Source organism: Octodon degus, unplaced genomic scaffold, assembly GCF_000260255.1.
Source record: "Octodon degus isolate 3935 unplaced genomic scaffold, OctDeg1.0 scaffold00011, whole genome shotgun sequence".
NCBI lineage: Eukaryota > Metazoa > Chordata > Mammalia > Rodentia > Octodontidae > Octodon > Octodon degus.
Window position 1 is genome coordinate 9,619,931 of NW_004524587.1, and position 26,984 is coordinate 9,646,914.

The 26,984-nt window shown below is 46.4% G+C and overlaps 3 protein-coding genes and 1 pseudogene across 9 annotated transcripts in view; 2 read left to right on the plus strand and 2 right to left on the minus strand.

Moving 5' to 3' along the window:
- The first annotated feature begins 952 nt into the window (after positions 1-952).
- On the plus strand, positions 953-10,284 carry LOC101567140 (haptoglobin). Of its 2 annotated transcripts, none has more exons than XM_023709179.1 (5): positions 953-1,056; positions 7,288-7,370; positions 7,649-7,750; positions 8,389-8,463; positions 9,362-10,284. In XM_023709179.1, exons 1-5 carry the CDS (start codon positions 968-970, stop codon positions 10,138-10,140), a joined length of 1,128 nt encoding a protein of 375 aa, XP_023564947.1. In that variant the 5' UTR covers positions 953-967; the 3' UTR covers positions 10,141-10,284. The 2 variants fall into 2 exon arrangements, with proteins under 2 accessions (XP_023564947.1, XP_023564948.1); XM_023709180.1 differs by lacking the exon at positions 953-1,056 and adding an exon at positions 6,348-6,443.
- Positions 10,285-13,084: 2,800 nt separating this feature from the next.
- Positions 13,085-24,854, minus strand: Txnl4b (thioredoxin like 4B). Of its 5 annotated transcripts, none has more exons than XM_004625811.2 (4): positions 24,715-24,854; positions 21,655-21,843; positions 16,657-16,808; positions 13,085-14,400 (listed from the first exon to the last, which is right to left on the minus strand). In XM_004625811.2, exons 2-4 carry the CDS (start codon positions 21,784-21,786, stop codon positions 14,235-14,237), a joined length of 450 nt encoding a protein of 149 aa, XP_004625868.1. In that variant the 5' UTR covers positions 21,787-21,843; positions 24,715-24,854; the 3' UTR covers positions 13,085-14,234. The 5 variants fall into 5 exon arrangements, with proteins under 5 accessions (XP_004625868.1, XP_023564949.1, XP_023564951.1 ...); XM_023709181.1 differs by lacking the exon at positions 24,715-24,854 and adding an exon at positions 24,523-24,615; XM_023709183.1 differs by lacking the exon at positions 24,715-24,854 and adding an exon at positions 17,458-17,536 and having other exon boundaries at positions 21,655-21,740.
- On the minus strand, positions 18,166-20,000 carry LOC105741429 (annotated as a pseudogene). Its single transcript, XR_001116995.1, has 2 exons — positions 19,955-20,000; positions 18,166-19,878 (listed from the first exon to the last, which is right to left on the minus strand). The product of XR_001116995.1 is annotated as a G protein-coupled receptor kinase 6-like (transcript).
- Positions 24,855-25,095: 241 nt separating the features above from the next.
- The window catches only part of Dhx38 (DEAH-box helicase 38), a 20,107-nt gene continuing 18,218 nt past the window's right edge, over positions 25,096-26,984 (plus strand). Inside the window, exon 1 of the mRNA XM_023709338.1 lies at positions 25,096-25,383. The gene's annotated coding sequence lies outside the window, so the exon portion shown is untranslated. The remainder of the gene's footprint in view (positions 25,384-26,984) is intronic.

The window sequence follows — 26,984 nt, forward strand, 5'->3', positions numbered from 1 at the left end:
AACAGATCACAAAAATTCTAATAAAAATAATCATAACTATGTAAAATGTGTGTGTGTGTGTGTGTGTGTGTGTGTGTGTGTGTATGTGCGCGGGCGCACGCGCACTGCTGGTGCTGGCGAGATAGCTCAGCGGTCTAACGTTTGCTTAGGCAAGCTTAGGCAAGCGCGGGACTGCAGTTCGATCCCCGGCACCACATGCTGCGCCAGCTGGAGCTGGCCACACACAAAAAAAAAGGAAAGAAAGAAAGAAAAAATAAAAAAGGAAAAAAAAATACGTGTGGGGACAATCCTGGAGGAAGTAATGCTCAGGTGTTACCAATGGTTATTAGTTGCCTTTGGATGGTGAAATATTGGGGGGTGTTTTCCTTATTTTTATTTTTCTGTATCTTATGAAATTTCAAGACTTTTGTGATGGCAGAATGAACTTTGAAAACGATTTTCTCCATTCATTTATTTATTTATTTATTTATTTATTTATTTATTTTGGCAGAACCAGGGATTGAACTCAGGCCCTTGTGCTTGCCAGACAAGTGCTTATTCTACTGAGCCATCTCCCAGCCCCTGTTTTCTCCTTCTAAAATAAAAACTTTGAGCCAGGCATGGTGGCATATGCCTGTAATGCCAGTGCTCAGCAGGCTGAGGTAGGAGGATTATTGCAAGTGTGAGACCAGCCTGGGCTACAAAATGAGCTTAAGGCCAGCCTGAGCTGCATAGCATGACCCTGTCTCAAAAAGGTAAAAAAATTCCCCCAAATAACAACACTTTTACCCTTCAACTTTGCCAACTACAGTCCTCTTTATTTCCTTACACTTTCCTGCTTTTTGTTCTCCCTATAAGTACACTCCCTCTTCTTGTGGCTTGGCACTGAGCCTTCCCACTTGCACCCTCCCGTCTGTCTTGTCCAGAGAAGGCCTGGATCTCTGTATTGTCCTGTTTACAGATGGTGGCCAGGGCACAGAGGCTGTGAATGTCACTTGTTGCTCAGACAAGAGGTCAGAGCGCTCCAGTTCAGGCTGTACTTGGAAGAAGAGTGTGCGATTGTTGTGCACCTGGTGGGTAGGCAATTGTTCTACAGCAGTGGGGAGCAGTGTTCCGAGTCCCATGCCCCAGGAGGACTGCAGTTCCGGGAGAAAGTCTTGCCTACCCCCCTCTTTGGTCGTAGACTAAAGGTTCTCCTTGCTTCTCCGAGGATCTGTAGAAATACATTTCTCCCCCCTTGTGGAGAAAGAAGCAACTGGGCAGAGGAAAACCTAGAAGTCTAGGGCTGCGACATTCTCGAGACCCGGCAGAGGACTGCCTGAGATGATTGCTGAGGGAGAGGTGGGGCAAGAATTGAGGACACAGGCGGAGAGGGCGCGGGTGTAGTGGGCTCCTTTGCAGTTTGAGGCATGCCAAAAGGTTCTGGAAAAGACAAGGCAGTAGCTTTCTTCTCCCTCCTCCTCATGGACACAACTGGGTGGCAGAGAACTGGTAAAGACCAATCAACCGTGGCAGGAGATACAGGGATGACGGGGCCCAGGGAGGGGAATTCTAATACCTTGGCCCCCAAGAGCTACATTTTCATCTCTTCTGTATGTCAGCAGTGCTAGCTAACACTGGCTGCCTAACAAACCTGCCCAAAGCTTAGTGACCTTATTTATATAGAGGACCTAGAATCTAACTCAGAACCTCATGCTTGCCAAGCGGGTGCTGGGCCACTGAACTGTATCCCCAGCCAACTTTATATACTTATTCATTTTTTCCCAGCCAACTTTTTATTATTTTTTTCCCAGCCAATTTTAAACTCAGCCTTTCTTGTTTAGCTCAAGATTCTGCAGGTCAGCAGTCTGGCCCGGGCCCAGATCAGGCAGAGGCCACTTGGGTCTGGTTAGCCTCCACTGGCGGCGGCAAGGCCTTAGTCACCTGTGGCTGGCCAAGGGAGGGCTGCTGGGCTATGCTGCCTGCTCCTCGGAGGCCTTTTGTTCTCCTGTGCTGAGGGATGGCTTGGGCTCTTCACAGCAGCCTTCATATTCTAGGAGCAGGGGAGAAGGCGAGCCCCAAGCCACAGAACAGTTCAGGTCTGTCCCTGGCTCTGCCTTGTCACCGGGAGAGGGCAGAGTGGGCTGCAGGGAGGGAGGGGAGTCTCAGGCATCTGAACTGGCAGCTCTCATACCCACTCCCACCTCCTGGGCCAGGGGAGAGGGGCCTCTTAGTTCTTCAGGGGATTTCCTCCTCCATATTTTCAAAAAAGACATTTCATACTTATAACATATTATAGGGCTGGGGAGATAGCTCAGTAGAATAAATAAGTGCTTGCCTGGCAAGTGCTGGGTCCTGAGTTCAATCCCCAGTACTGCAAAAAACAAACAACAACAACAACAACAACAAAAAACCATATTATATGTGATCTATGCTTGCATATTACAAAGAAAATAAAGCACAATGAAATAATGTACATTAATGAATCTATTCCAGTCCAAATGAATTAACAATTCATTTTTATTTATCCATGTGCTTTTCTCTTATTCCTTTCTTTTCAAATCTCATGAGAGGCAACACCTTACATTTTGTATTTTCTATTCCATTTAAAAAGTTAAAATTATCCATGAGTGGTGGTGCATGCCTGCAATCCCAGCACTCAGGAGGCGGAGGCAGAAGGGTCCCTGTGAGTTGGAGGCCAATTTGGGCTACATAGTGAGTTTAAGACCAACCTAAACAAAGTAACAAGCTCCTATCTCAACAAACAAACTTTTTAATTGAGGAAAAAATAAAACAAAACAGCAGTGTATTGTATAAATATGAATACCAAGCATACAAAAACAGTATTTATGATTTTTTGAAATTTTGCTGTGATAAAATGTGTAAGATAAAATTTGATTTTAACTACTCTTAAGCGTCCAACCCAGCAGCGTTAGTTGCATTAGCTCTGTTGTGCAACCATGGGTACTGTTTCTAAAACCTTTTCATCACCTCACATGGAAACTCTGTTCAAATTAAGCAATAGCTCCCCATTCCTCCTTCCTCCCAGGCCCTGGTATTTTTTTTTTTAAACTATATTCTTTTGCCAAGAACTTGTCTATTTTAGACATTTACTGCAAGTGGACTATGTAGTATTTGTTCTTTTGGTTTTGGCTTTTTTTATTATGTTTTCAGAGTGCACCCCCCCCCATGTATTCATATTGGCTGGGCGTGGTGGTACATGCCTGTACTCCCAGCACTCAGGAGATGGAGGCCAGAGGATCACTGCAAGTCTGAGACCAGCCTGGGCAACAAAGTGAGCTCAAGACCAGCCTGAGCCAGACCGTCTCAAAAAGGCACACACACACACACACACACACACACGCATTTATTCATATCATAGCATGGTATCAGCTCCATCCCTTTTTCACGCAGGTGCACGATGTCCCTTTGTATAAATATAGCTATTTGTTTATGCATTCATATGTTGATGGACACGTGGGCTGTTTCCATTATTCTGACTAGTGTGAAAATGATGCAATGAATAGTGATGTGCAAGTCTTGGAGTCTCTGAGTTTAAGTCTACCTAGAAGTGGAATTGCTTGGTATCTTGGTTACTTTCCTCATACTGCTGAGATAAAATGCCTGATGCTCCAAATTAAGGAAGAAACAGTTAATTCTTTAGCTCACACCTTGTGGAGGTTTCAGCCCATATGAGGCTGGCTCCAAGGCAGGGATGCAAGGCTGAAGGGTGCCTGTTCAAGACAGCAGAAGACAGCAAAAGCAATAAGACCGAAAAGGGAGGAGGAGCAGGCAAGCCTCTTTCCCTTCCGTACACTGTGTGCAGGCTACCAGCCCCAGGGTGGGTGCAGCACTCACACCCTTAAGCCCAGCATGGACCCAGGAATCAATCACAAACTCTAGAAGGCCGACCGCATGACTTCATGAGGCTTTGGGGGACATCTAGTCACAAACCATGACTGGGCCATATGGGAATTCTATCGTAATCTTTTGAAGAACCATCAAACTGTTTTCCACAGAGAACATCCTATTTTTCATTTGACTAGAAGTGGATGAGGACTCTCTCTCCACCCCCACCTTTTTTTTTTTTTTTTGCAGAACCAGGGATTGAACTCAGGCCCTTGCATTTGCCAGGGAAGTGCTTATTCTACTGAGCCATCTCCCCGGATATTGCTATGTATGTATGTGTGTGGTCGTGTATTCATTTCTTATAGTCGCCTTGGTGGACACGAATGGTATCTGCTTGTGTCATTTCCCCTAATGACATTTTTCAGTGATGTTCATCATCTTCTCCTATGATTTTTAAGTGTCTACTCAAATCCTTTGTCCACATTTTAATTGGATTTTTTGGACATATTTGCAAATATTTGCTCCCATTCTGTTTTTTAACTTGAGATATAGCAGTTAAATTTTTGTTGTTGTTGTTGTGGCCAGCTCAGCCCACCCTGGAGGTGGGGCTGGTGTGGCATGTGGTGCTGGGGATCAAACCTAAGCAGGCACTTTAGACCACTGAGCTAGCTCGCTGGTTCCAAAAGTTAATTTTGATGAAGCTAAGTTATGTATTTTTTCATTTGCTTGTAATTTCAATGAATCAATTACCAAACTGTATATTGTTTTGAACTCTGTAAGGGTGATATATACATATTTTTTCAGATAGGGTCTCGCTATGCAGTTCCAGCTGGCCTTGAACTCACTGGATAGCCCAAATTGGTCTCAAACTTATGGTGATCTGCCTGCCTCAGCCTCCTGAGTCCTAGCTGGTGCAGACTGTGGAGCTGGGTATCGAACTGCGGTCCCCTATGCCTGAGTTTGCCTAAGCAAGTGCTTTAAACAACTGAGCTAACCTGCAAGCCCCCTAGAGTAACATCAATTTGAACGTAATTCTAGCTAGAACTTTTTTATTTTTTAGGGAAGGGTCTATAGGGTGTTCAGGGTCTCACTACTAGATCAGACTAGTAGTGATTCTCCTGTTTACAGCCTCCCAAGTGCTGGGATTACAGGCCTGCACCACCACACCCAGTCTCAATCTCTGTCTCAGTGTGCCCCTGGGTGGCGGGCTGGCACAGCAGGCCTGGGGATTGGACCCCTGGCCCCTGCACCTGCTTGCTGAGCTATTTGGCTGGCCCTCTTTATTTTTCAAAATCAGCTTTATGAGATTACTCATATTCTTTTATTATTCATGCATTTCATAACTGCATTATGTGAATATACCACATATTTACCCATTCTATTGATATTTGTGTTGTTCCAGTTATTTTGTTACTATGTCAATGCTATTATGAATATTCCAAGTGATTTTACAGACAGTCTAGCCTAACCTTTTTTTTTTTGGTACTTGAAATTGAACTCAGGACTTTGTGCTTGCCAAGCTGGCACTTATGCCACTGAGCTATATCCCTGGCCCCACCTTTTGTGTGTGTGTGTCTGGGTCAGTCTGCCCTGGGGGTGGAGCTGGTACAGCATGCGGTCCCTGTGCTTGCTTAAACAGGCACTTTACTATCTTGCTGACCCCTCCACCTAACGTTTTAAAGAAATGAATAAAACAATCTTTAATTGAGTTGCTACTTTTGATGGAACCATACTTAGGATGTGTATGTACAGATACTTGGCTGAAACAATCTACCTGTTTGAAATAATTCCTGGACTTATTTACTCTGCCAGGATCACTGCTGTGGAATGTGGTCTGTGCCACACTATATCCCTAACTCTATGATTTCTTGAAGACGGTAATAGTGAAGGTTTGATATGCATGCTTCACTGATTTCAGACTGGAGAGCTTGGTATCAAGTAAGGTGGGCAAGACGACTGTGAAAGGGAATGTTTTCTTCACAGCCCCATGTAGGTGTGGGGTGTCTGCACAGGGTCTGAAACAACTCAAAGGTCCTTGGAGCTGGAAACCCTCCAGGGTAGACAGATTTGCAGCTCTGTGTCTGTCTATAGCTTTAACTTTGTGTGATTTTTTACAAAAAGCAATCAGAGAAGACACAATAAACACACTACTGATTTAAGGGTGGAGAGCTTTTAGCAATAGGGAGATGTCCACATAGGCAGGAAGATGATTATGAAAAAGAAATGCTTTCATTAGTTTTCTTTATACCTAAGCTAGGTTGCAAGAAAGTCTACAAATGGTTTGAAATAACTCAAAGCAAGGTCATTTTCCGTGTTGGAAACCCTCCAAAACAAAGAGCCAGATTGAGTCTCCTCCTGCCCAACTCCCATTTTCTGGAAACACTTTTGGCAGGTCCAAGGGGTCATAAAGCTGCCAGATTTCTTCAGGGATTGGTAAAATAACACCAACTGTGATGCAAGAGCTCAACTCTTAAGAGAGGTATTTGTGCTTTTCTTACTGGAACATGTCAGTGACCTTCACAAGGCTGAAATTGGGTAAACAGGGAATTACAAATGAGGAAGGTGGGGTCAGGTCTGGAGGCATAAAAGGCTGAGCTGGTCCCCTGGCATCACTCTTCGGAAGGCCAGAATATGAGGTGAGGCTCTTTACAGTTTCAACTATCCCATCCTTCTTCTCATGGACCAGTACAGAACAAGCTTAGTGGAGAGATGCAAAAATGGGACAAAGGAACAGGGCCAATGGGCTGTAGCGAGTTATAGGGCTTAGCGTATCAAGTCTGTAAAAGATGCTGTTTTCAGGCAGTGCTGTCTTTGCCAGGAGATGGGATCCTCTCAGACTGTATCAGAAGGAAGAGGCTCTCTGAAGTGGAGAAAAATAAGACTAGAAACTGAACAGCACCAGGCAATGCCTGATGGGTAGACATTCTGTGGGCAAGGTGGGCCTCTGCTTTTTAGGAAACCACTTCTCCAAGCAGCCTCCTAGCTTTCTTGGTTTTATATACCCTTCCTTAAAGGTAGGGCTCATAAAATAATAGGAGCAACCACATAGACTTTAAGTTGTAAATTAACAATCACTTATTATGTGAAAAACTTAAGAGATAACCTCTGTGTTTCCATCTTCAAGTTATCTTCCTTTTATTAGCAATATCTTTGTAGCTCAGTTGTTCAGGGATGCCCGAGTGAGATTTTTAGTATAGTAAATTTAATGTTATGCAGACACAGCCAGAAACCGAGACCCATTGAGCTCTGGGCTTTGCTGTCTTGGTGGTACCTGACACTTACTAGAACTCTGGGTAACATGAAGCCTGCCAGAAGCTGGGAATGCTCAGAAGCTGCTAAAGCGGGTGGGTGGGTACAACTTCTTGGTCATAGCGTTTCCATGTCCCTATTTTCTGGATTTGTAGGTGTGTGTGGATGGGTGTGTGTGTGTATGTACATGAAGCAGGGAGACTGACTTTGCACTCTGTCATTTCTCTGTAGTGCTCTGGGAGCTCTTGTCACCCTCCTGCTCTGGGGGCAGCTTTTTGCTGTGCACATTAACAACGATGTCACAGACATTGCAGGTAGGTCTTTGGGTCTGCGCAGGAGTGGCGCACTGCCAGCTCTGCTGTGGTCCACTCAGAACCCATCTGCTCTGCACTGTCCTTTAGGGAAGACACAATCCCCTCTTCTCAGAACCTGTGGTCCCCTGGCAATGAAAGGAGACTGTCCTCCCTTGGTCTCCATTTAGGGGAAGCGATCCTGATTTATAGACTGCGTAGAGTTGCAGCCGACTTTCCACAGGTTTCTGGGAACAATTTCTGGATATTTGCTTCCTTTTCTGGTGTCCTTTCTTTTGCAGATGACAGCTGTCCAAAGCCCCCTGAGATTGCAAACGGCTATGTGGAGCACATGGTTCGCTATCAGTGTAAGCCGTACTACAAGTTGCGCACGGAAGGCAACGGTAAGACCTGGAGAGTCTGCCTTGCACACACCCATCCTGACATTTCTGTGATGGCTGGGGCTGGGCTGGCTGGTAATTCACAGGGATGTCTGGGGGCCAGGAGCTCTAGGCTCTCCTAAAGATTCTGTCATCAGTAAAGTGACCCTCTGAACAAGCTCACTTCACAGCCTCAAGTTTTTCTTTGTTAAGGGTAAGCTATGCTGTCCAGTCTGCTTATCCCATAGTTCTGTGAAAGGAAGGTGACAGTAGGTGACACTTCTCAAGTAAGCACTGTGTTCCTGGTGCTTTCAAAGTGCTTCCTATTTATTTGAAGCTCCCTCAGTTCTTACGGCCCTCCCCTAAAGAGATACTGTTACAAGGAGGGGACAGACCCAGAGAGCTTGAGGAGCTTGCCCAAGTTCGCACAGCCTGTGAGAGGCAGTCAGGATCTGAGCCCTGATCCTCGCCTACCTTGTCAAGACCTTCCTCACCAGTCTTCCCACCACTCAACCAGAAGCAGTGCTCTTCCTGTTTCTTCTCACCCACAGTCTTGCTCTTCCCTCTTCATCCTCCTTCTAAATCTTTTTAAAAACTTTATCACCTTGTACTAGGTCCAGACTTGATTCCTCCCTGAGCTCACTTCTTTCTTCTTTTTTCAGGAGTGTACACCTTAAACAGTGAGGGGCAGTGGGTGAATGAGGTCATTGGAGAGAAACTTCCAGAGTGTGAAGCAGGTGAGTGCCAAGGGTTCTGTGTATGGAAGCCATCTTGGTTAAGATGTCACAGAGACAGTTTGCACTTGTGTGGTTTCCCCTGGTCATACAAAAGCCAAGATGAGGGATCAAAGCAAACCAGAACATGAGGCTGACCTGGTCAGTAAGGAGATGACTCTCAGGGGAGCTCACAAAGCAGCCTGTTCATGTAGGCCCACTGGGCCCACTGCCTCAGCAGGAGATCTACATATATAGACAGCCTACCTAGAGAGCCTGGGTCAAAGGTGAAGCAAGCTCTGGGAATAATGTGTCAAGGGAGGATGGAGGAAAGTGAAACAGAGGCAAGAGACTGGGCGTGGGTGGGACTCCAGTTTGTGTGTGTGTGTGAGGAAGAGCTGTTGCTCTCCCTTTCCCATGGAAGCAGAGATTTCCTGGAAACACCGTAACAGCTCTGTGTAGTTTGAGGGAAGGAATCCCACAGCTCCCAGCCCTTCTAGTGAGTTCTAGGTGTGGAACTCCTCTGTGTGATTAACATGTTTAAGTAACCATTCAGTTCCTTGTTTTTGTGGTACCAGGGATTGAACTCAGGTCCTTGCACTTGCCAGGCAGGCACTTACTCTACTGAGCCGTCTCCCTGGCCCCCATGTTTAAAATCTTGGTGTTACTCATTTCTTTAGTGAATTAGAAGAGCAGAAAATGGAACTGTGCTTTGTGATGAAAACAAAGAAAAAAAACCCCACTATTTTACACAGTAAATACTGAAAACCAGATGAGCCGGGATAAGGGCAAAGCAAATGGGTACTTCTAGCTTTAAACAAGTGAGAAAGGGTGTAGACAGTGGCAACCTCAATTCCCTTCACTGTGTTCCAGAGGGGAGGTGCATTCCATCTCTGCTCACGGCTCTCTCTCTGTCCCTCAGTCTGTGGAAAGCCCAAGAACCCTGTGGATCAGGTGCAGCGCATCATCGGCGGCTCTCTGGACGCCAAGGGCAGCTTTCCCTGGCAGGCTAAGATGATCTCCCGCCATGACCTCACCACTGGGGCCACGCTCATCAGCGAGCAATGGCTTTTGACCACAGCCAAAAACCTCTTCCTGAATCACACCGAGAATGCTACAGCAGAGGACATCGCCCCCACTCTGAGGCTTTTTGTGGGAAGAAAGCAGCCAGTGGAGATCGAGAAGGTGGTTTTCTACCCCAACTACTCCACTGTAGATATTGGGCTCATCAAGCTCAAACAGAAGGTGCCTGTCAACGAGAGAGTCATGCCCATTTGCCTGCCTCTGAAGGATTATGCGGAGGTGGGGCGCATAGGTTATGTGTCTGGCTGGGGGCGAAATGCCAACTTCAGATTTACCGAGCATCTCAAGTACGTCACACTGCCTGTTGCGGACCAGAAGAAATGTGTGGAGCACTACGAGGGCAGCACAATACCTGAGGAGAAGACCCAGAAGAGCCCTGTAGGGGTACAGCCCATCCTGAATGAACACACCTTCTGTGCCGGCATGTCCAGGTACAAGGAGGACACCTGCTACGGCGACGCTGGCAGTGCCTTTGCCATTCGTGACGTGGAGCAGGACACCTGGTACGCAGCTGGGATCCTGAGCTTTGACAAGAGCTGCACTGTAGCCGAGTATGGTGTGTACGTGAAGGTGGCCACCATCCTGGACTGGATTCAGAAAACCATGGCTAGCAGCTAGAGTAAGGCTGGCTGGAAGCCTTGCTTGGTGGCAAGATTTTACCTTGGAAGGGGGAAAGGTGGGTGGGGAAGGGTTGGTTGTGAGGCTGATGGGCATCCGCCCTGCACTGCTGTGCCAATCAATAAAGAGCCTGCTTTGTATTCATTTTGTGCTTGTTTCATTTGGGGCCTTTCTTTCTCTCATTATGGCTCCGGGCAGCCAAGTGGCATTGTTAGCTGGGAATGGGGCACAGTTCTCCAAGCCACTGAACACCCCTGAGGTGCTTCGGTGTCCACACCAGAGAGTCACACTCAGTGATTCACTGCTACTGAATGCCACATCTGACAGCTCCCCATTACAGCTGTTTCAGAGACAAGGAAATCCAGAGGTGGGAAGTGCTTTACCTAGTGCTATAAAGCTATTTAATCCAAGCTGAACTTGAACCCAGGTCTGTCTGAATGCAAACTCAGTTTTTACTCCATTTTTTCACATCTTTGAAGGGAATTAGCAGGAAGAGTACAGGCTTGGAGAGGAAGATGCCAGCCCAGGGGTGGAGTGCGGACACACACAGCATGCTTCCTGACTGCGTTCCCATTTACCAGTGTCCTGGAAACACGGCAGCATAAAGGCAGGACCTCTGGACCTGTGGGGTCCAGGCCAGAGCGCAGCCACAAATGGGCCGAATGCTGCAAGCTCCTTGGCTGCTGCCCTTCCCTGTCTCCCCGAGGGGCTAAAGTCTCCAGCAGTCACAGGCTCTGGGGCATTTTTGTGGAGCTCTGGGTCTCTTCTTCAGCAGGAGATGCTTTTCTGACTTGTAATGCAGCTTCTCCCAGGGGTCAGATACAAGTGGTGTGACCTACTGCCCAGAGATAAGGGTTTTGGCTACTCAGGGTCTCCCAGGAGGAAGGCAAGCAGGAAGCTCTCCCTGAATCCTCTCTGCTCCAATTCCCCAGTGACCCTCTGCTAATTTACCTTCTCGTCGTGCAAACACATGGGCTCTCCTTCTCACGGCATAAAAGGCCACTGATGTCACTATGTTCTCAACAGGGTCTGCTTTTTACTATGAAGCTCTCTTCACATGTGCTTTCTAGACCCCTAACATTCCAACTGGGCAGAGCTAGTGCACCAAGATCTATGTTCTAGAATCTATGAAGGTAGCAACTGCCAGAAGCTGAAAAACAACATGGACACTTACAAAAAGCCTCAGGATGCAGTGAGTTCTACCATATTCTTTTGGCAGTATCTTCAGCATTAAGTTTTCTGGAAGAAGAAACCACCCTAATTTTGAGGAATTATGATTATATTAAGTGGTTCGTGGCTATACCCAGGGAGGAAGTGATAAGAAAAAAAAAACCTGTTACATTTTCTTTTTTCTTTTTTTTATGAGCAGAATATATTTACTGAGAGAAAGAAAGCTCTTGTCCAAGAGAGGGACAGGAGGGGGCCCAAGCAGGTAGTTCCCCAGGAAGCTGTCTCTTCCAGGGACTTTTATAGTGTAAAACCATGTGAGGCTAAGGTAGAGAGAATGGGAACTCGCTTAGGTGGGCAGGAGGTGGGACAAAACTACGGTCAACCAATCAGCAGAAGGGTTGTTGTTATTTGGTTTTTTTTTGCTCCCAATGCTTTCAGGGCAGGTTTGGCTGGCTTGAGTTGTGGGGATCGAACCACAGCAACCTGAGCCTGACTGCTCTGTTGAAGCAGCCACTTAAAGAACTGAGCTAAGGGGCAGGCCTCCTTACATTTTCAATCATTTATTTTCTCCACCTCCTTCCTCCCACCTCATTGGCCTCCCCCTGGCCTCCTGCAGAGCCTGTACCATTCTGAGCTCGCTGTCCGCAACGGAACCTCCTGCTCCCCCTAAGGCTTGAGTGGCTGCTCCTCTCCCAAACCTCCATCCTTGTCCAGGAGTCACCTGTATGCAGCACCTTCCATCTGATGGGGCGTACAGAACGTATGCAATAAATTATTTGTGGAATGGAAAACAACTAAGATCAGATCTAAAGCCTAAATCAGGACTTCAGAGAGAATAAGAAAATTTTATGCATGTAGTTTTTCAGTTTTTACAGGTATCTGAGCACTTAACTGTATACCAAATACTACAATTTAGGCTGGAGAACAGAAAATCTGATTAACAGTGACTTAGCAAGGAAGATATTTTTGAGGCAACTCTGGAGTTTACTCAGGAGCTTAGTAACATCCTAATTTAGAGTGAAGCCAGGACCTTGCAATATACTATACATGGGCTAGCTACACTCCTAGCCCCCCCTTTTTTTTCTTTGTGGAACTGGGGATTGAACTTAGGCCCTTGCGCTTAAGCGCTTATCCTACTGGGCCATTTCCCTGGCCCCTACCCCTATTTAAGATTTTTTTTTTTTTTTTTGCTGGCTCAGGCTGCTTTAAGCGCGGGCCTGGTGCGGCATGTGCAGCTGGGGATTGAACTGTGGTTCCCCTGCACCTGATTGGGTATGCCCAAACAGGTACTTTAAACAACTGAGCTAACCCACAAGGCCCCAAGATTTTTAAAATTTACTTGAATGTATTGAATACAGGGTCTTACTATGCAGCTCAGACTTGTGATCATCCTGTTTTCAGCCTCCCCAGTGCTGGGATTACAGGTGTGCACCACCGCGCCTGGAATCAGTAGCCAGCTCAGTGTGCCCACGGGTGGGGCCGGCAGGGCATGTAGTGCTGGGATCCAACCCTGGTCCTTGTGACTCAGCTTAGTCTGCTGAGCTATCTCACTGGCCTTACTTTTTAAGAATTTTGAGACAGGGTCTGCTACGTTGCGCAGGGTGGCCTCCAACTCATGATCCATCTTCGCCAACCCTGTAGCTGGGATTATAGGCATGCAGCACCAAACCTAATGATCAGAATCTATTCAAATTATTCTCAGCATATTAATTTTTCATCCAGATGCTGGTTACCTCATGGGCCCAAAATGTGTATGATTAAAATCAAAAGGAAGTAGGGGCAGAGAAGAGAGGTACTTTTGTTTTATTCCTGAAGAATGCCTCCCTCCTTTTATCAACATAGGACACAAAAAGCCGCCAGCAGCCTTTCTTCCGCGCCACAGCAGCCTGAACCACCTCTCAGGGTCACCACTGCCTGCGGCACATCCCTAAGAAGCGGCACCTGGCACAGAGGCCGATGGCTGCCCACAGCTCCCAAGCTGCCTGGCCCACTCCCTGCAGTGCAGCTGCCACCCTCTTATTGGGACCTCAGCTCCAACGGCTGTGAGAAAAGCAGTGAGTTGGCAAGTTTGCAGGAGGACTGTGGAGAGCAAGAGGTCTTCGTATACAGTCACTAAACCTGGCAAGTCTTGTAAAAATGTTATTTGTTTTGAACAATGCTGACCTCTTTGCATCTCAAGTGCTTGAAATACAACTTTCTGCCTCAGAGAGAAGTAGCAACTCTGACTTCAGGAAGGGAGGGGCTTCTTACCAAGCATGTTATGTCTTTGTTTTGCTCAAGGTGGGTGCTGGACGGTGGAGGCCAAGGTCTTAATTCCTGACAGACTGAATATCACAGAAGCTGGTTAAATGGGCTGACAAAGGCAGTATTTTCAAAGCCTGAGTTAGAAAGGCTCCAAAATGAAATGAAGTCGCTTGGAACAGTGGGGAATTTCTGAGAGAAACTGGGGAGCAGGGCCTGGAGATGGGGGAGCATTAGGGATATGAAGGGGACAGGCGAGAGGGTATGTGCGACACCCATGCGTGTCTAGGGAGAAAAGAAATACTTCTGCTTTCATAGGACTCTTCATTTACTTGTACATCAGACAGACAGTTCACCTTTCCTGGCCTCTGTTTAGGCTTCTGTATTATCTTATGGGGTAAGTGAAAGCATGGTATGAAAGGGAAGCTAGAAAAAGTCACCCTGGGGAAACTGAGCAGGTGGCCTGACTGATCCGAGGCTTGCGGGGGCAGACAGGCTGGGACCCCGACCGCCGGGGCACTGGCGGGCCTTCGCCCAGGGGACAGGCATTTTACAGACAAGACAAACCTGCCTCTGCTGGGGCACTGCCCACCTTTCTGGGGGACTCCAGAAAATAGCACAGCTGGATGCAGGTACTGTCTCACCACGCGCCTCTCTTTCCTTCTCCAACAGCAGCTGATGTGCTAAATGTCTTGATAGAGAAGATCATATTTGGGGATATTCTTGGGATCGATAGGACTCTGCACGATGAGCTTTCCCCTCATTGCTCCTCGATAGATTACTTCAATCAGATCTATGAAGTCTTGTTTAGTTTTGAAACTTCCCACAAACTTGGTGTGATCTGGAGACCTAGACAGCACAGAAGACAGACAACCCTCTCAGGATATTTAACGACTTGCTGAAGACGTGCTGGACACAAAATGCAGAGCGGCTTCGTTTCTTCTTGGGAGACAGACATGCAGCCTGACATTTGATCTTTCCCACTTGGTATAAGATACGCGATTAAAAGCAGGGCTGTGGGCCATGGCAGGCAAAATATTGTGCCTCAAGACCTGTATGAATCACTTTGATAATAAGCAGAATTCACTGAGCACTGGAGTAGGCAGTTTCCTTGGCGTTGCTGTGCAAAACCAATTCATGAGCCCTGGACTCCCAACTTCTTCTTTATACCTTTTTAGAGTTGCTGGTGTCATCAACTTTTTGTTTCTGACAGTAAGATTTTACTATGCATTTCAGATTGGCCTAGAACTCACAATGATCTTCTTGACTCAGCCTCCCAAGTGTGGGATTACAGGTATGTGCCACCACACCTGGCTTTGTCGGTATTATCAAATTACTTTTTTTTTTGCGGAACCAGGGATTGAACTCAGGCCCTTGTGCTTGTCAAGGAAGCACTTATTCCACTGAGCCTTCTCCCCAGCCCCCTCAAATTACTTTTAAAAATATATTTTAAGCACCAGGCATACTTATTGCAGAGATAGTTTAGAGAACAATAAAATCATCAAGGAGGTCAGAAGTCTCCTTTTGTCTATATCCTTCCAGTATTATGTGTACGTCTGTACACGTGAATACGGTATTTCCTTTTTCATAATGGGAACCATATCACAAGCTACTCGGTGGCTTTTCACTAGTGATTATTTTTTTCAGTCCCTGTATTTAATTCTTTTTTAGAGACACTTTTTTTTTTGCAGTTCCAGAGACCCAACCTGGGACACTGAGTTTGCCAGGTATGGACTTATACTGCTGAGCTGTATTTCTGGCCCTGTATTTGATTCTTGAAAAAATTAATTACTTGGTTAAAATTCTTAAAACACTTTGATGGTATTGATATCCAGTAATACCTTCTAAAAAGAGTGAATGAAACTAGTATTTACATCAACTGTAATCCAGCAAAATGAATAGCTTTAAGGCACTTAAGAATAGCTATCTATCTATCTATCTAATCTATATATATATTTCTTTGTGGCTGGCTCAGCCTGCCCTGGGGGCTGTGCTGGCACGGCATGTGGTGCTGGGGATCAAACTGAGGACCCTGTGCTTGCCTAAGATTGCCTAAGTAGGCGCTTTGGACTGCTCAGCTATCTTGCTGGTCCCAAGAATAGAATATTTAACTCTCTTGACAAAACACAGTCAAGATGTACCTCAACCAGAGTAAGAAATGGTAAGAATGTGGATATGGTCACAACTATTTAGTACTGGGATACTAACTAGATACTGTGGAAAGTGTTAAAGAATAACAATATTACTACTTACTTTGGCAGCCCTTGTTGAAGAATGACTTGAAAATTCTGAGTGGCAGAAGACATTTAGCAAGAGAGGGACGTGTCTTCATTTGCTGGCAGGTGGGCTTTTTTAATGCTATTTATCAGCCCTAAGAGCTTAAGAATAACTGCAAATATTGTTTTAAATAAAGCTCCTGGGGAACCTTTTACGTAAAGTAATTAGCTAACAGAGTTACTCTATATTTCTTTGATTTAATGAACTGTAACTACTCTTTCATAATCTATTTGAAATTAAATTTGCCCCTCAGGCCTGAGATGCTGTCAGCTTGTATCAGTTTCACGTGAAAGATTAAAGACACCACTGACCCAGAAGATAGCATGAGCAGGTAAGCTACCGAAGCTGCTTTGATAAAGAAGCTGTCGAGATGTGAATGACTCCAAAGCCAACCTAACTTACTGTTATGGTTTGTGTCTAGTTGTCCCCTGAAAGCCTTATGCAGTCATGGGGTGGGGACTTCTATAGAGTTTGTGATTAACTCATGATCCACTGGGATTATAGATGATCCAAGGCTGAGATTATGGATCTTAGTACTGCTGGGATTACTGGGGTGTATATTTCCCCTAGCCTGGGGTGGACAGCCGGAATGCAATTTAAGAGAGACAGACTTCCTCTCTGTTGCCCTCGTTGCCCCACTCCTCCCTTGGCTCCTCTTGCTGTTGCCGCCGCCATGAACTGCTGCTCTCTGCCATGTGCAGCTCTGCCTTGCAGCCAGCTGAATAAGGACCAAAACCTCCAGTAACTGTGAGCTAAATCAACCTTTCCTTCCTTCATTTTGGGTGTCGGATATTTGTCCCAGCAATGAGAGAAGAGTGAGGCACTTACCCATAATCCACTTTCATATGCTGCCCATTGAAGAAAAATACAGTAGATGGAATATAACTGATGTCAAAATACTGCGTGTAAACTGGAGCATCTGCCACATCTACCAGGTAGATAGCGGCCATTCTACTCAGGTCAGGAGCGGTCTTAGAAAGCTGCAAATGACAAGCGAGGTGGGCGGGTCACAAGATGAGAAATAGCCACGAAGAAAACAAAAAGTTACAGAAATCAGTATGAGACACAGCTGGGATTTCTTCTGTACAGCATTTCACTATTAGGGATTATTTGGTTTGAGAAAATTTTGGGCCAAGGATGGAATATTCTGGGTTCCACATCAGACACAGTGTGGCCTTGGTTTTCAGAGGCCGAGTCACTGTTATCAGAGTACCCTGGGAAAATAGATTTCTTTTGTTTGTCCATATTTAATTAATTAATTAATTATTTTTTTTATTTAATTTTTTTCAGGTTTGTGCTCAGACTGTATTCACACAGAGACATGTGGCAGCTTACATTGGACAAAACTGAGTAATAAAAATTAGCTTTAAATACAGAAAAGTCAGTGTCCTGTAATCCTTTTCTACCCCAACACTGGGACCAGGATGGCTATCAATTTCATTCTGGGGAGGACGAGGGCTGGGGCCCAGGACATAGGCACAGCCTTACCCCATCCCCTTCACACATACACAGATACACACCCACACATTCCCCATGGGCACACACAGGGAAGGGCAGATTATTGCTGGGCACATGTGTGTATGTTTATGAGGGGATTCTGGAATGTTGGCCAAAGCTGGCCAGGGACACCTCTCCTATGGCCTGGGCTGGAGCATTTTTGAAAGAGGTGTCTTCAGGGCCCAGCATACGAGACAAGGTGACCTGGGAGCTGGAAGGCAGAGGGAGACCCATGTGGATCAGCTGGGGCAGTGAACTAATAGGTCTCAACAGTCAGTCCAATCTCTGGTCACACTTTGGCACAGGCCTACAGGGTAGAGAACCCCTATTCAACGCTGATAACTGCCATAAAGGGACACAGTATTGGGCCCTAGTCAGTGCAGCCTGAGCCCAGGACACCAAGGGCAGGCATGAGCCTCACTTGGAGGTTGGTGGGGGCCAGCACAATGCTGGGGGCTCAGGGAACTGACCTTGCCACTTCTGAGTGGGGCCTGAGAAGCCTTGACTTTGGCAGTGGCTCCTCTGCTATCTCTTAGCTCTCCCAGCCGGTGCTGGCTGCCCTAGAGACTGAGGCAGAGCGCCAGGTATGGGGTAGGAATTAAGAACGCTCTGGTTGCTATATACATTCATACAAGTACATAAATACAGAAAGCCCTGAGTCCTACAGAGGAGCTAAAGGGACACACCTTTGTCCCAGGGACGGCCCAAGCTTTGCCAAACTCAGCCAGGCCAAGGGCTGAGAGGACACTGGGGACAGCTCTGGATGTGTTCCCCAGGTCATGACTTTAGTGGACAATGGGGAAGACCACTGTGCAAAACTGTAAACAGCACTTGGAGCAGCTACCGCCAACCGATGGTGGGGGCCTCGGGCTGGGGACTAGAGGTGGGTGGGGGCTCTTCCTCACTGTCACTGCAGTTCCCACAGCAATCCTCTGGCAGCTGAAGAAGCTCTGCAGCAGTCCCTTCTCCGGTGGTGCGGGTGGCTGGCCTTTCCAGTCCAGGTCTGGAGGAACTGAGCCATCCAGGCCAAAGACATTCAACTCCTGGAAGCACTCGGTCTCCACCATCTCATTCTGCCAGGGGATGGGCACGCTGCCTGTGGCAAACTTCTCGTAGAAGTCCTGATCGGTTGGTTCTAGCTTCACACCCTTAACAGTGGAGAACTGTTCAATGTCCAGAACATCCTTGCAATAAATAGCCTGGGGATCAGGTTTAAAGGGTGGTTCTAGCATGCCTGCTTCCAGTCGCGTGAAATTCAGCTTTTTGAAGAGGGTGCTCCTTCACCTCTTGGGCACCGGCCCCACGACACCCAGGTCGCTCCACAGGGTCCCTGCAGAGGAGCTGGGAACAGAGTGAGCAGGCCTGTGGGGAAAAGCACCCAGAGTATTCTTCAGGCACCTCCTTCACCTTCCGCTCCACCTCCTCTTGCTTGATCTTCTTCCTCTGCTGGAAGGGTGACTGGCCTGCGATCATTTCATATGGGAGGCAGCCTAATGCCCACCAGTCAGGGCTGAATGTGTATCGCTCACTCTTCACCACCTCTGGAGCTATGTAATCCACAGTGCCCACAAGACCTTTGATGGTCTGGCCCTCAGGCACGTGCACGGCCAGTCCCAGGTCAGAGATGCAGATATGGCCGTGGCCATCCAGAAGGATGTTCTCTGGCTTCAGGTCCCTGTACACGATGCACTCTCGATGCAGGTCCTCCAGCCCACAGCAGATCTCAGCAGCATAGAAGACAGCATGCGCTTCAGGAAAGCCAGCCTGGCCCATGTGGTAGATGTGGAACTTGAGGTCACCTCTATTCTTCAGCGTCAGCACTAAGCACAGTGCATCCTTGGTCTCACAGGCATAGGCTAAGCTCACTACAAACCTACTGTTCACTTTCTCCAGGATCTGCTGCTCATTAAAATCCATGGCCTCCCCTTTCTGCTTCTTGATTCGTTTCTTCTCCAGCTTCTTGCAGGCATACATCTTGCCTGTTGCCCACACCTGGCAGGTACACACTTCCCCAAAGCCACCTTTGCCAAGGACTCAGTACTGTCTGAAGGTGTTTTTCGTGACTGGCTGCCTTTCCAGCCACTTCCACTGCAGGAAACGGTTGAAGTAGATGCTGTCGAGGTAGTCAGCAAAAGGGGCCATGCTCAAGTACTCATGGGTGAGCCGGGTCAACTCCTGGAAGAGGTCTTTGCACGGTCCATGCTCCAGCCTCTTGGGCTCAGTTAGTCACCAGCTGCAGGGAGACCTCAGGGATGAGATCAGGACCCGTGTGGCTCAGAAAACTCTGCATTAGCTGCCGCCCACATGCCTTCCGCTTCTCATCAGGGGTCACTTCATACTCAGCCACCCTGTCCAGGAAGGCAACGCAGTGTGTCAGCTCAGGCCTTGTGGTGCAGAACTCCCAGAACAGAAGGTGCGCAATAGGCGGCCGCTCACACAGACTGTGGTAGTCACGCTCGAGGCTGAGCCGCAGTTCTTCACACTGGCTGATGTGGGGGAACTGAAGCATTTGCCACCATTTCTTGCTCTTGCCTTTGGGATTTCCACCTCCACAGAGATCCTAACAGTCCACAATGCAGGGCTCCCTATTATTTTCTCTGTGCGTTTATCCCAGCAAATCATAGACTTCCTTCCCAGGTCTTGAGTAGCACTGTGTTCGCTACCATGTTCTCGAGCTCTATGGGCTTCAGTGGCTTCAGCTCACCAGCCTGCGCCGCCTGGGATAGCGCAAGAGCTGGGCCGGATGGCGATCGGCACTGCGTGGCGTGGCGTGGCGCGGCTCAGCTCAGCTCTCAGTGACTGTGCTGCCCGCATATTTATTTATTTATTTATTTAGAGACAAGGACTTGCTATGTAGCCCAGGCTGGCCTTGTACTCAGGGTGATCCTCCTGCCTCAGCCTCCTGAGTGTTTTGTCTGTGTCTGACTAGGTTTTTTTTTTTTTGAATTTTAAACCCAGAATCTCTGTACTGAACTACACACGTAATTACCTTTTATTTTGGTTTTATATTTTGAAATAGTCTCACTAAGCTATCAAGTTGCTCAGGGGAAGATTAACTTTTAATTTTCTTGACTCACCTTCATAGAGGGCTGGGACTATCAATAGGCACTACCATGCCTGACTCATGTTTGATTATTTCTATATACATCACCTATATTGTAGTCTCTTAATGTCGCTAAGGGTGTAACTCAGTGGCAGAGTTCTTGCCCAGCATGTATGGAACCCTGGGTTTGTTTGCACTGTAAAAACAAAGCAAAACACTAACATATCTGCTTTAAAAAAAAACAAACCCTCAGAAGTATGTCCTAAGGGTTTTACATTTGTTAATCCATTTAATACTTCCCATATTCCTGTGGTATGGATTGTTGGAGTCCCCATTTTGTAGATGAAGAAATCAAGGCACAATAAGGTAACATAACTTATTCTAGGTCAATAGCTCCTAAGCAGTAGGGTGGTAATTTGAACTTTGCAGGCCGACTTCAGAATCTATGGCTGTTCGCGCACCCATCCGTCCATCCTTTCTTCCATCCTTTTCTTTCTCTTTCCTTCTCCTCTCCCTCCTCTTCTCCTTTTTCCCTCTGTTTCTCCAGGGCTGGGGATGGTGCTCACACATGCTACACAAACACTCTATCACTAAGCTACACTCCCAGCCCAGAGCCTGTACTCTGATTTCTGGGATCTTCCCTGCTCCCCACAGCTGAGTGTATAATTTTCTGGTCCTTTATCCCCTGGGCTGACACATCACACATTCATTTTTTTGCCACATACTAAGAATTCTAACACTTCATGACAAAGTGGATGGCAACAACAGAAATGGTGTGAAAAGACCCTAGTCCTTGGTGAAGTCTCCAGGTGTGATAGAGATAAGGGCACACCCCCTCTGTCCCACTCCCACCGTCCTCCTCCTTACTATCAGAACGTGAAGAGGGGCTGTGGAATCGGAAACATTGCGCAGGAGCACACCAGCGAAGCACTGGAAGCTGGAGAAACGTGACTCCAAATCCCAGCCCTGCAGGCTAACATACCTGGGCCAGTGGAGGCCTCTCACTCCTCCCCACAGCATTTCCGTCTGCCACTAGCAAACAGGTTGCTGTGGTGAGGACGGAAAAGGTCTGTTCGCGGACGCCTCTGCTGGTGGGGAAGGACATCAGGACAGATTTAGCACAACTTCAAATTCAGCTCAAGGGAGGACCCGTGATAGGTTACTGAAAGTAAACTAATAGGCAGCTGTGCCCACACCCTGCCTGTTTCTTTCCAAAAACTATGCAAATGTTGAAATGAGAACGTGCAGATTTTTAATAAAAACCATGTAATAAAAAATTCACTTACAATGTCATCTAGCTGCAGACAGACAGGATCTTCGTCTCTCCCAAACCTGAGAACCAACACTTTCTCGGCGGTACTTTTTATTGCCTGGTCTACTTCCTTTTTGCTTGTCAGTTTGGGCAACAGGAAGCTCATCTTCCAATAATTCAAATGTTCAAGTAATCCAACTCCACGCTCCTTCCTGGGACACACCTGCATTGTTTAAGGAGTTTAGATTAAGTGCATGAGCCCCAATTTAAAAATACTTAACGTGTCGAGTGTGATGAATTCACGTAGTTCAAGAAAAAACCACTACAGAAGGTATACTGTAGGGCTGGGGAGATGGCTCAGTGGAATAAGCACTTCCCTGGCAAGCGCAAGGGCCTGAGTTCAATCCCCGGTTCCGGGGGGGAAAAAAAAAAAAAAAAAAGGTATACTGTAAATGCCTCCATCCCATAATCTCCCTCTTCAGGCCCAGGCACCCCCCCATTCTCCTCACACACCAGGTGACTGCCTTCATTCATGTTCTCAAGTACCTTCCAGAGTTTTTATAGTCCCAAGAAAATCAAAATGTGTCTACATAATTTTTTTTTTTTAAATTTTTACCCAAGAGATGGCCTATTGTGTGAATCAAGGGTCCAGCAAGGAGGAAATGACTCAAATTTGGGAATTTGAAGACTTTGATTAAGGCAAGGTGTAGGAAAACAAAGTAAAGCGAATAATGGGACATGAACCTCCCAGGTAGCTGCGAGAACCGTGGTGGACAGAGCTGAGTGGAGGGCACCGTATGTGAGGTCAGCTCGCAGCTGCGAGGTAGCTACTATTCTCTCTTCTGGTGCCTAATCTCCTCCTGTTTGACTCTAACTGAAGTCAGAGGTTCCTAAAAACTCTACAGGAGGAAGAGAAGCCCCATAGCAGGAATGGCACAGGCTGAGCATACACTTTATCTACTTTCTGCACTCCATGTTTTTAAGCCACTCACTACATGAAGATCTACTGATATCTTGCTATACAAAGCTCGGAGACTGCTGTCATGGCAGCATACTATTTCATGCATTACTGTACTTTTAAAGTCTTTTATTGATAGACATTTGTATTATCACAAATCCTGGTTTAGTGAATCTTGGTGCATACTGTACAAGGTGCACCTTGTCCCATAACGAACAGTTGAATCACTAGTGTGTGTGACACTCTGGAAGGAAGGAAGGAAGAGGATCACAAGTTTAGGCCCTGGCGGGCAACTCAGAGACTTACCAAGACCTGTGTCAAAAAAAAAAGTTGAGCATGTAGTTCAGTGTGAAGGCCCTAGATCCAGTCCTCAGTACTATAAGAGAAGTATGTTCTGAGGATAACCCACTAATATTATAGACTGCTAGACAGTGTTAGATTGTTTAGTTGAATTCAAACACCTATAGTATTCAGATGCCAATAGAATATTCACCCCTGACAGGACAAAAAAAAAAAAAGACACAAGGGAAAGATCATTTTGTATTTATATATACAAAATAGGATAAATTTACAGCTACTTTCGCTTAACTCAATGAGAAGAAAGAGGTGTACTAACAGTGTTTGGACAGGATATCCTGTCTGCTTCTTGTACTATGGATAACCACTAAGAAGATAACAATATACAGTGTATTGACTATCAAAACTGTCCTATTAATCAACTGTGAAACTGTCTCATTCATATTTATTTCTGAATAAAAAGAAAAAAAAGAGAAGTATGTGAAAACGAATTAATTCTTCTGTCTTTTTGATGCTGGACCTTCACTTTATAATCTAGACTGCTCATGGTTAGACTTCTAGCTACATGACAAGGACTAGTGGAATCTAGGCCATCAAATTTCTAGTCTAGTGCCACTTCTAATGTAGGATTCCCAGGGCCGGTCAGATAGCTAAGTGGATTAAAGCTCCTGCTTAGGCAGACTCAGGGACCAGGGTTCTATCCCCGGCTTGGGATGCTAGCCCCATGCCCAGGGCACCCTGAGACGGCGAATGAAATTGGGCATGGTGGTGCACACCTGTAATCCTAGCGCCTGGGAGGCTGAACACAGGAGAATCACAAGTCTGTGTAATGAAACCCTGAAGACCTTGTACTAAATGAAAAAAAAAGGTAGGAGTCCCGCTCCTAATTTTACGACTGGAAGAAATGTCATATTTGAGAAGCCCCTTCACGAAAGGGCTTATTAATGAGGCGTCCATGAGAGGCCCCATCCTTGATACTTGGAGCTCAGATCTAATGTTGGGGAATGGTGCAAAAGGGGAGAATTTCTTTTTCTCTGTATTTCCTGGGGTCACAAATCATATTTCAAGTTATAAATTTATAAAAACTCACAAAGATATGAAATTGTCCCACCAAGAGGTCACAGTTTAAACAGGAAAGCTGATTGTCAAGAGAAACTTCAGCAAACACGAGTGGCAGAACAAATTACTGAACAAAGAGAAACTCAGAGAACATGGATACTTCGAAAGGCACCTCCTCTACTTCACTAAGGGAATGTCCACAGCAAAATGTATCAATGGAAAATGCACAGGAGAAAAGGTACAACTGGGAAGTAAATATACTTGGAAAGCTAAGCCTTACATGTAAGCCAAGAAAAGCGAATTAAAAGTTATGCGCACAAACCCATTAAAGCGACGACGATTAAACACCACGGTACTACACAAGAATGGCAAGGGTATGGCGGTAGGGGCAGGGATTCGTGGTCCGTACTGCAACGGAGACACACAAACCTTTTTGGAAAGAAACTGCAAATTTGCAATTCCATTTCTGAGAACAAATTCTTAATTAACTAGACAAATAAGCAAAGATGTACAAACAGTAAACTTATAAAGTAGTATGTAAAAGCACAAAAGCAATTTTACAGAAAATCTAACTATAATGATACGTACATATTTACATAAAAATTTAGCAATAAATATCCCAAAACATCCTCAGTGAAATATCTGCATGTGAACAGATGGGCGGCTTTTGTTCGCTTTGGGGCGAGTGTTTATAGTATCCAAAATACCGGAATATTTTAAAGATACAGTTCCTGTGGCTGGCTACTCTGGCCTACGACTGCCGGAGACAACAACACTTAACTTGTCCAAGGCACCTTCACTTCAAGGCTCTCAGCCTTCTGGAACTGCCAGTGCGCTGGCAGCCCGCGTCCTCCCTTCCAAACTGTGGAGCGAGTTTAATCCGAAGTAATCCAGGGCTGTTGCCTGGCAACTCTTGCTGGCCATTTACGGAAAAGGAAACCGTACGGACGCAGGAAATAAACGTACAGTTGCACGTCCTACTTCACGGTCCAATGAGCTTGAGAGAGGATTTTTAGTCACCGCCTACTTTGCCCGGCTCTGACCGGAAGCCTGGTGTCTCTTCCGCCCTTATTAAATATGGCCGGCTTATTTTCCTTTTCCTCCCGCCCACAGACTAGAGGCGGAGGCTTGCCTCTTAAACTAAGCGTGATTGGTCTCGAGGAGACTCGGAAGTGTCTCAGGTCAGCGCGGAGCCCCAGAGGAAGCCGCTGTAGCGTGGAGCGGCAATTAGCGACCTGTCCCACGCTCGGATCCAGGATCGGTCGATTTCCGGGCCGCTCTCGATGGTACTTTTGGATGGCTAGAGTTGGCCGCGCAGAGTATTACGGGACAATAATGGCCGCCTTCAAGGACCGGAATTTGGCGCTTTGAGGCCGTCTGACCCCGGGGTGGTGGCGCTAGCACCCCAGACTCCAGGACAGAAGGGTCCCAAGGGTCGTGCTTGGTGAGGTGAGTGTTTCTTCTTCATTCCCGACTCGTGTTTCGCTAATCATGGCGGCTCCAGGTGACGGATATCGCTCCCCAGGTCAGGTTTGGGCCTCGATTTGGAAAGTTCCTCTTGTCCTGGTCACCCAGTTTGCTTTACGTACTTGTGGAATGCTGGACCGATCCGATCTCCTCCGGCTTTTCTCCTTGCTTTCGTCGGATCCTGATGTCCGGCGAGGCCTCAGTGAGATCCAGGGATGCTGCCTGGGGTCGCCCCGCGCGCTTCCTCGGGGCTGCCCTTCCCCACTCCCAGGCAGCTCCTCTCGGCTTTTTCTTCCTGTCATGCTTGTAGTGACAGTGGTATCTCCACTGGGCGATCTGGTGCCGATCAGTAGTACAGTGTCACCTCCACGAGGGCATAGTTTTTGTCTGCTTTCTTCATTGTCGGGGGCAGCGCTTGGCTGACGGAGGCAGTGAATAACTGTTGAGTGAACAAGTCCAGGGTGTTTTCTTACTGCTTACCTGGTATTCCTGTGGCCTCTTCGCTTTACTCCTTTACCGGAAGCAGGCCCCTTAGCTCCTGTTTGTTTCGTTAAATCCCCTCTGTCAGACTCCTTGTCCTGCTTTGTGGGTATTTTTTTCTTGCAGGGTCTAGAAATGTTTGGTTCCCTGTTCTCCTTCAGTAAGTTTAAATCTATGCACTTATTTATACGCCAGACATTACTTTTGCTTTGTACTGGGCTGTGGCAGCTAATAAGGCAGAGAACACTCACTTGCATGGAATGGAATTTGATGGATGCATTTTCTAGTTTATATGACTGCTGATGAGTTTGAATATCCACCTTCCTCCTTGGATTTCCTCACATCATGCAGATGTCACTAGCAGTGACATTTTCAAAGTGCAGCTATTATTTCTACTATCATGCTTCCCGTGTCAATCAGAGCTTGGCAGACATTTCTGGATTCAGGAAGTACCTGCTCCTTAACAATTTATTTGCTTCACTAACTTGTTGTATGAGGGGAATTATCCCAATGTCCCAGATAGCTGTGTGCTTGTAAGTGGGAGGTTAAGATGAATTTGTTATAAGTTGAGCCCCAGGAAGTCTTACAGTTTCTTGAATATTTCTTTACTCTGATTTTTTCCCCTCTTTTGAATTTCTTATAACTTCTTTGTTATTGTTTTCTTTTTCATCTTTCTTTTTCTTTTTCTTTTTTTGGCAGAACTGGGGATTGAACTCAGGCCCTTGCGCTTGCCAGGGAAGCGCTTATTCCACTGAGCCATCTCCCCAGCCCCTGACTTACAATTTATTTAAAAGACATTGTATGGGCCGGGGAGATGGCTCAGTAGGATAAGCGCTTGACTGGCAAACGCAAGGATCTGAGTTCAATCCCCGGTTCTGAAAAAAAAAAAAAAGACATTGTATGATATCTTCTCCTAGTATTAGAAACTTTAAAAAGTATATTTCCATTTTCTGTTGACTTAAAAAAACAGAGGTTTGTACCTATGTTATTTACTTATTACTTCTTGCCTATATCTTGTAATATGAGAAACTACTTTGGCAGTAACAATACACAATGTACTAACCATTGTTACTCTCCTAAAATCTTGTTTTGAGATTTTGTAC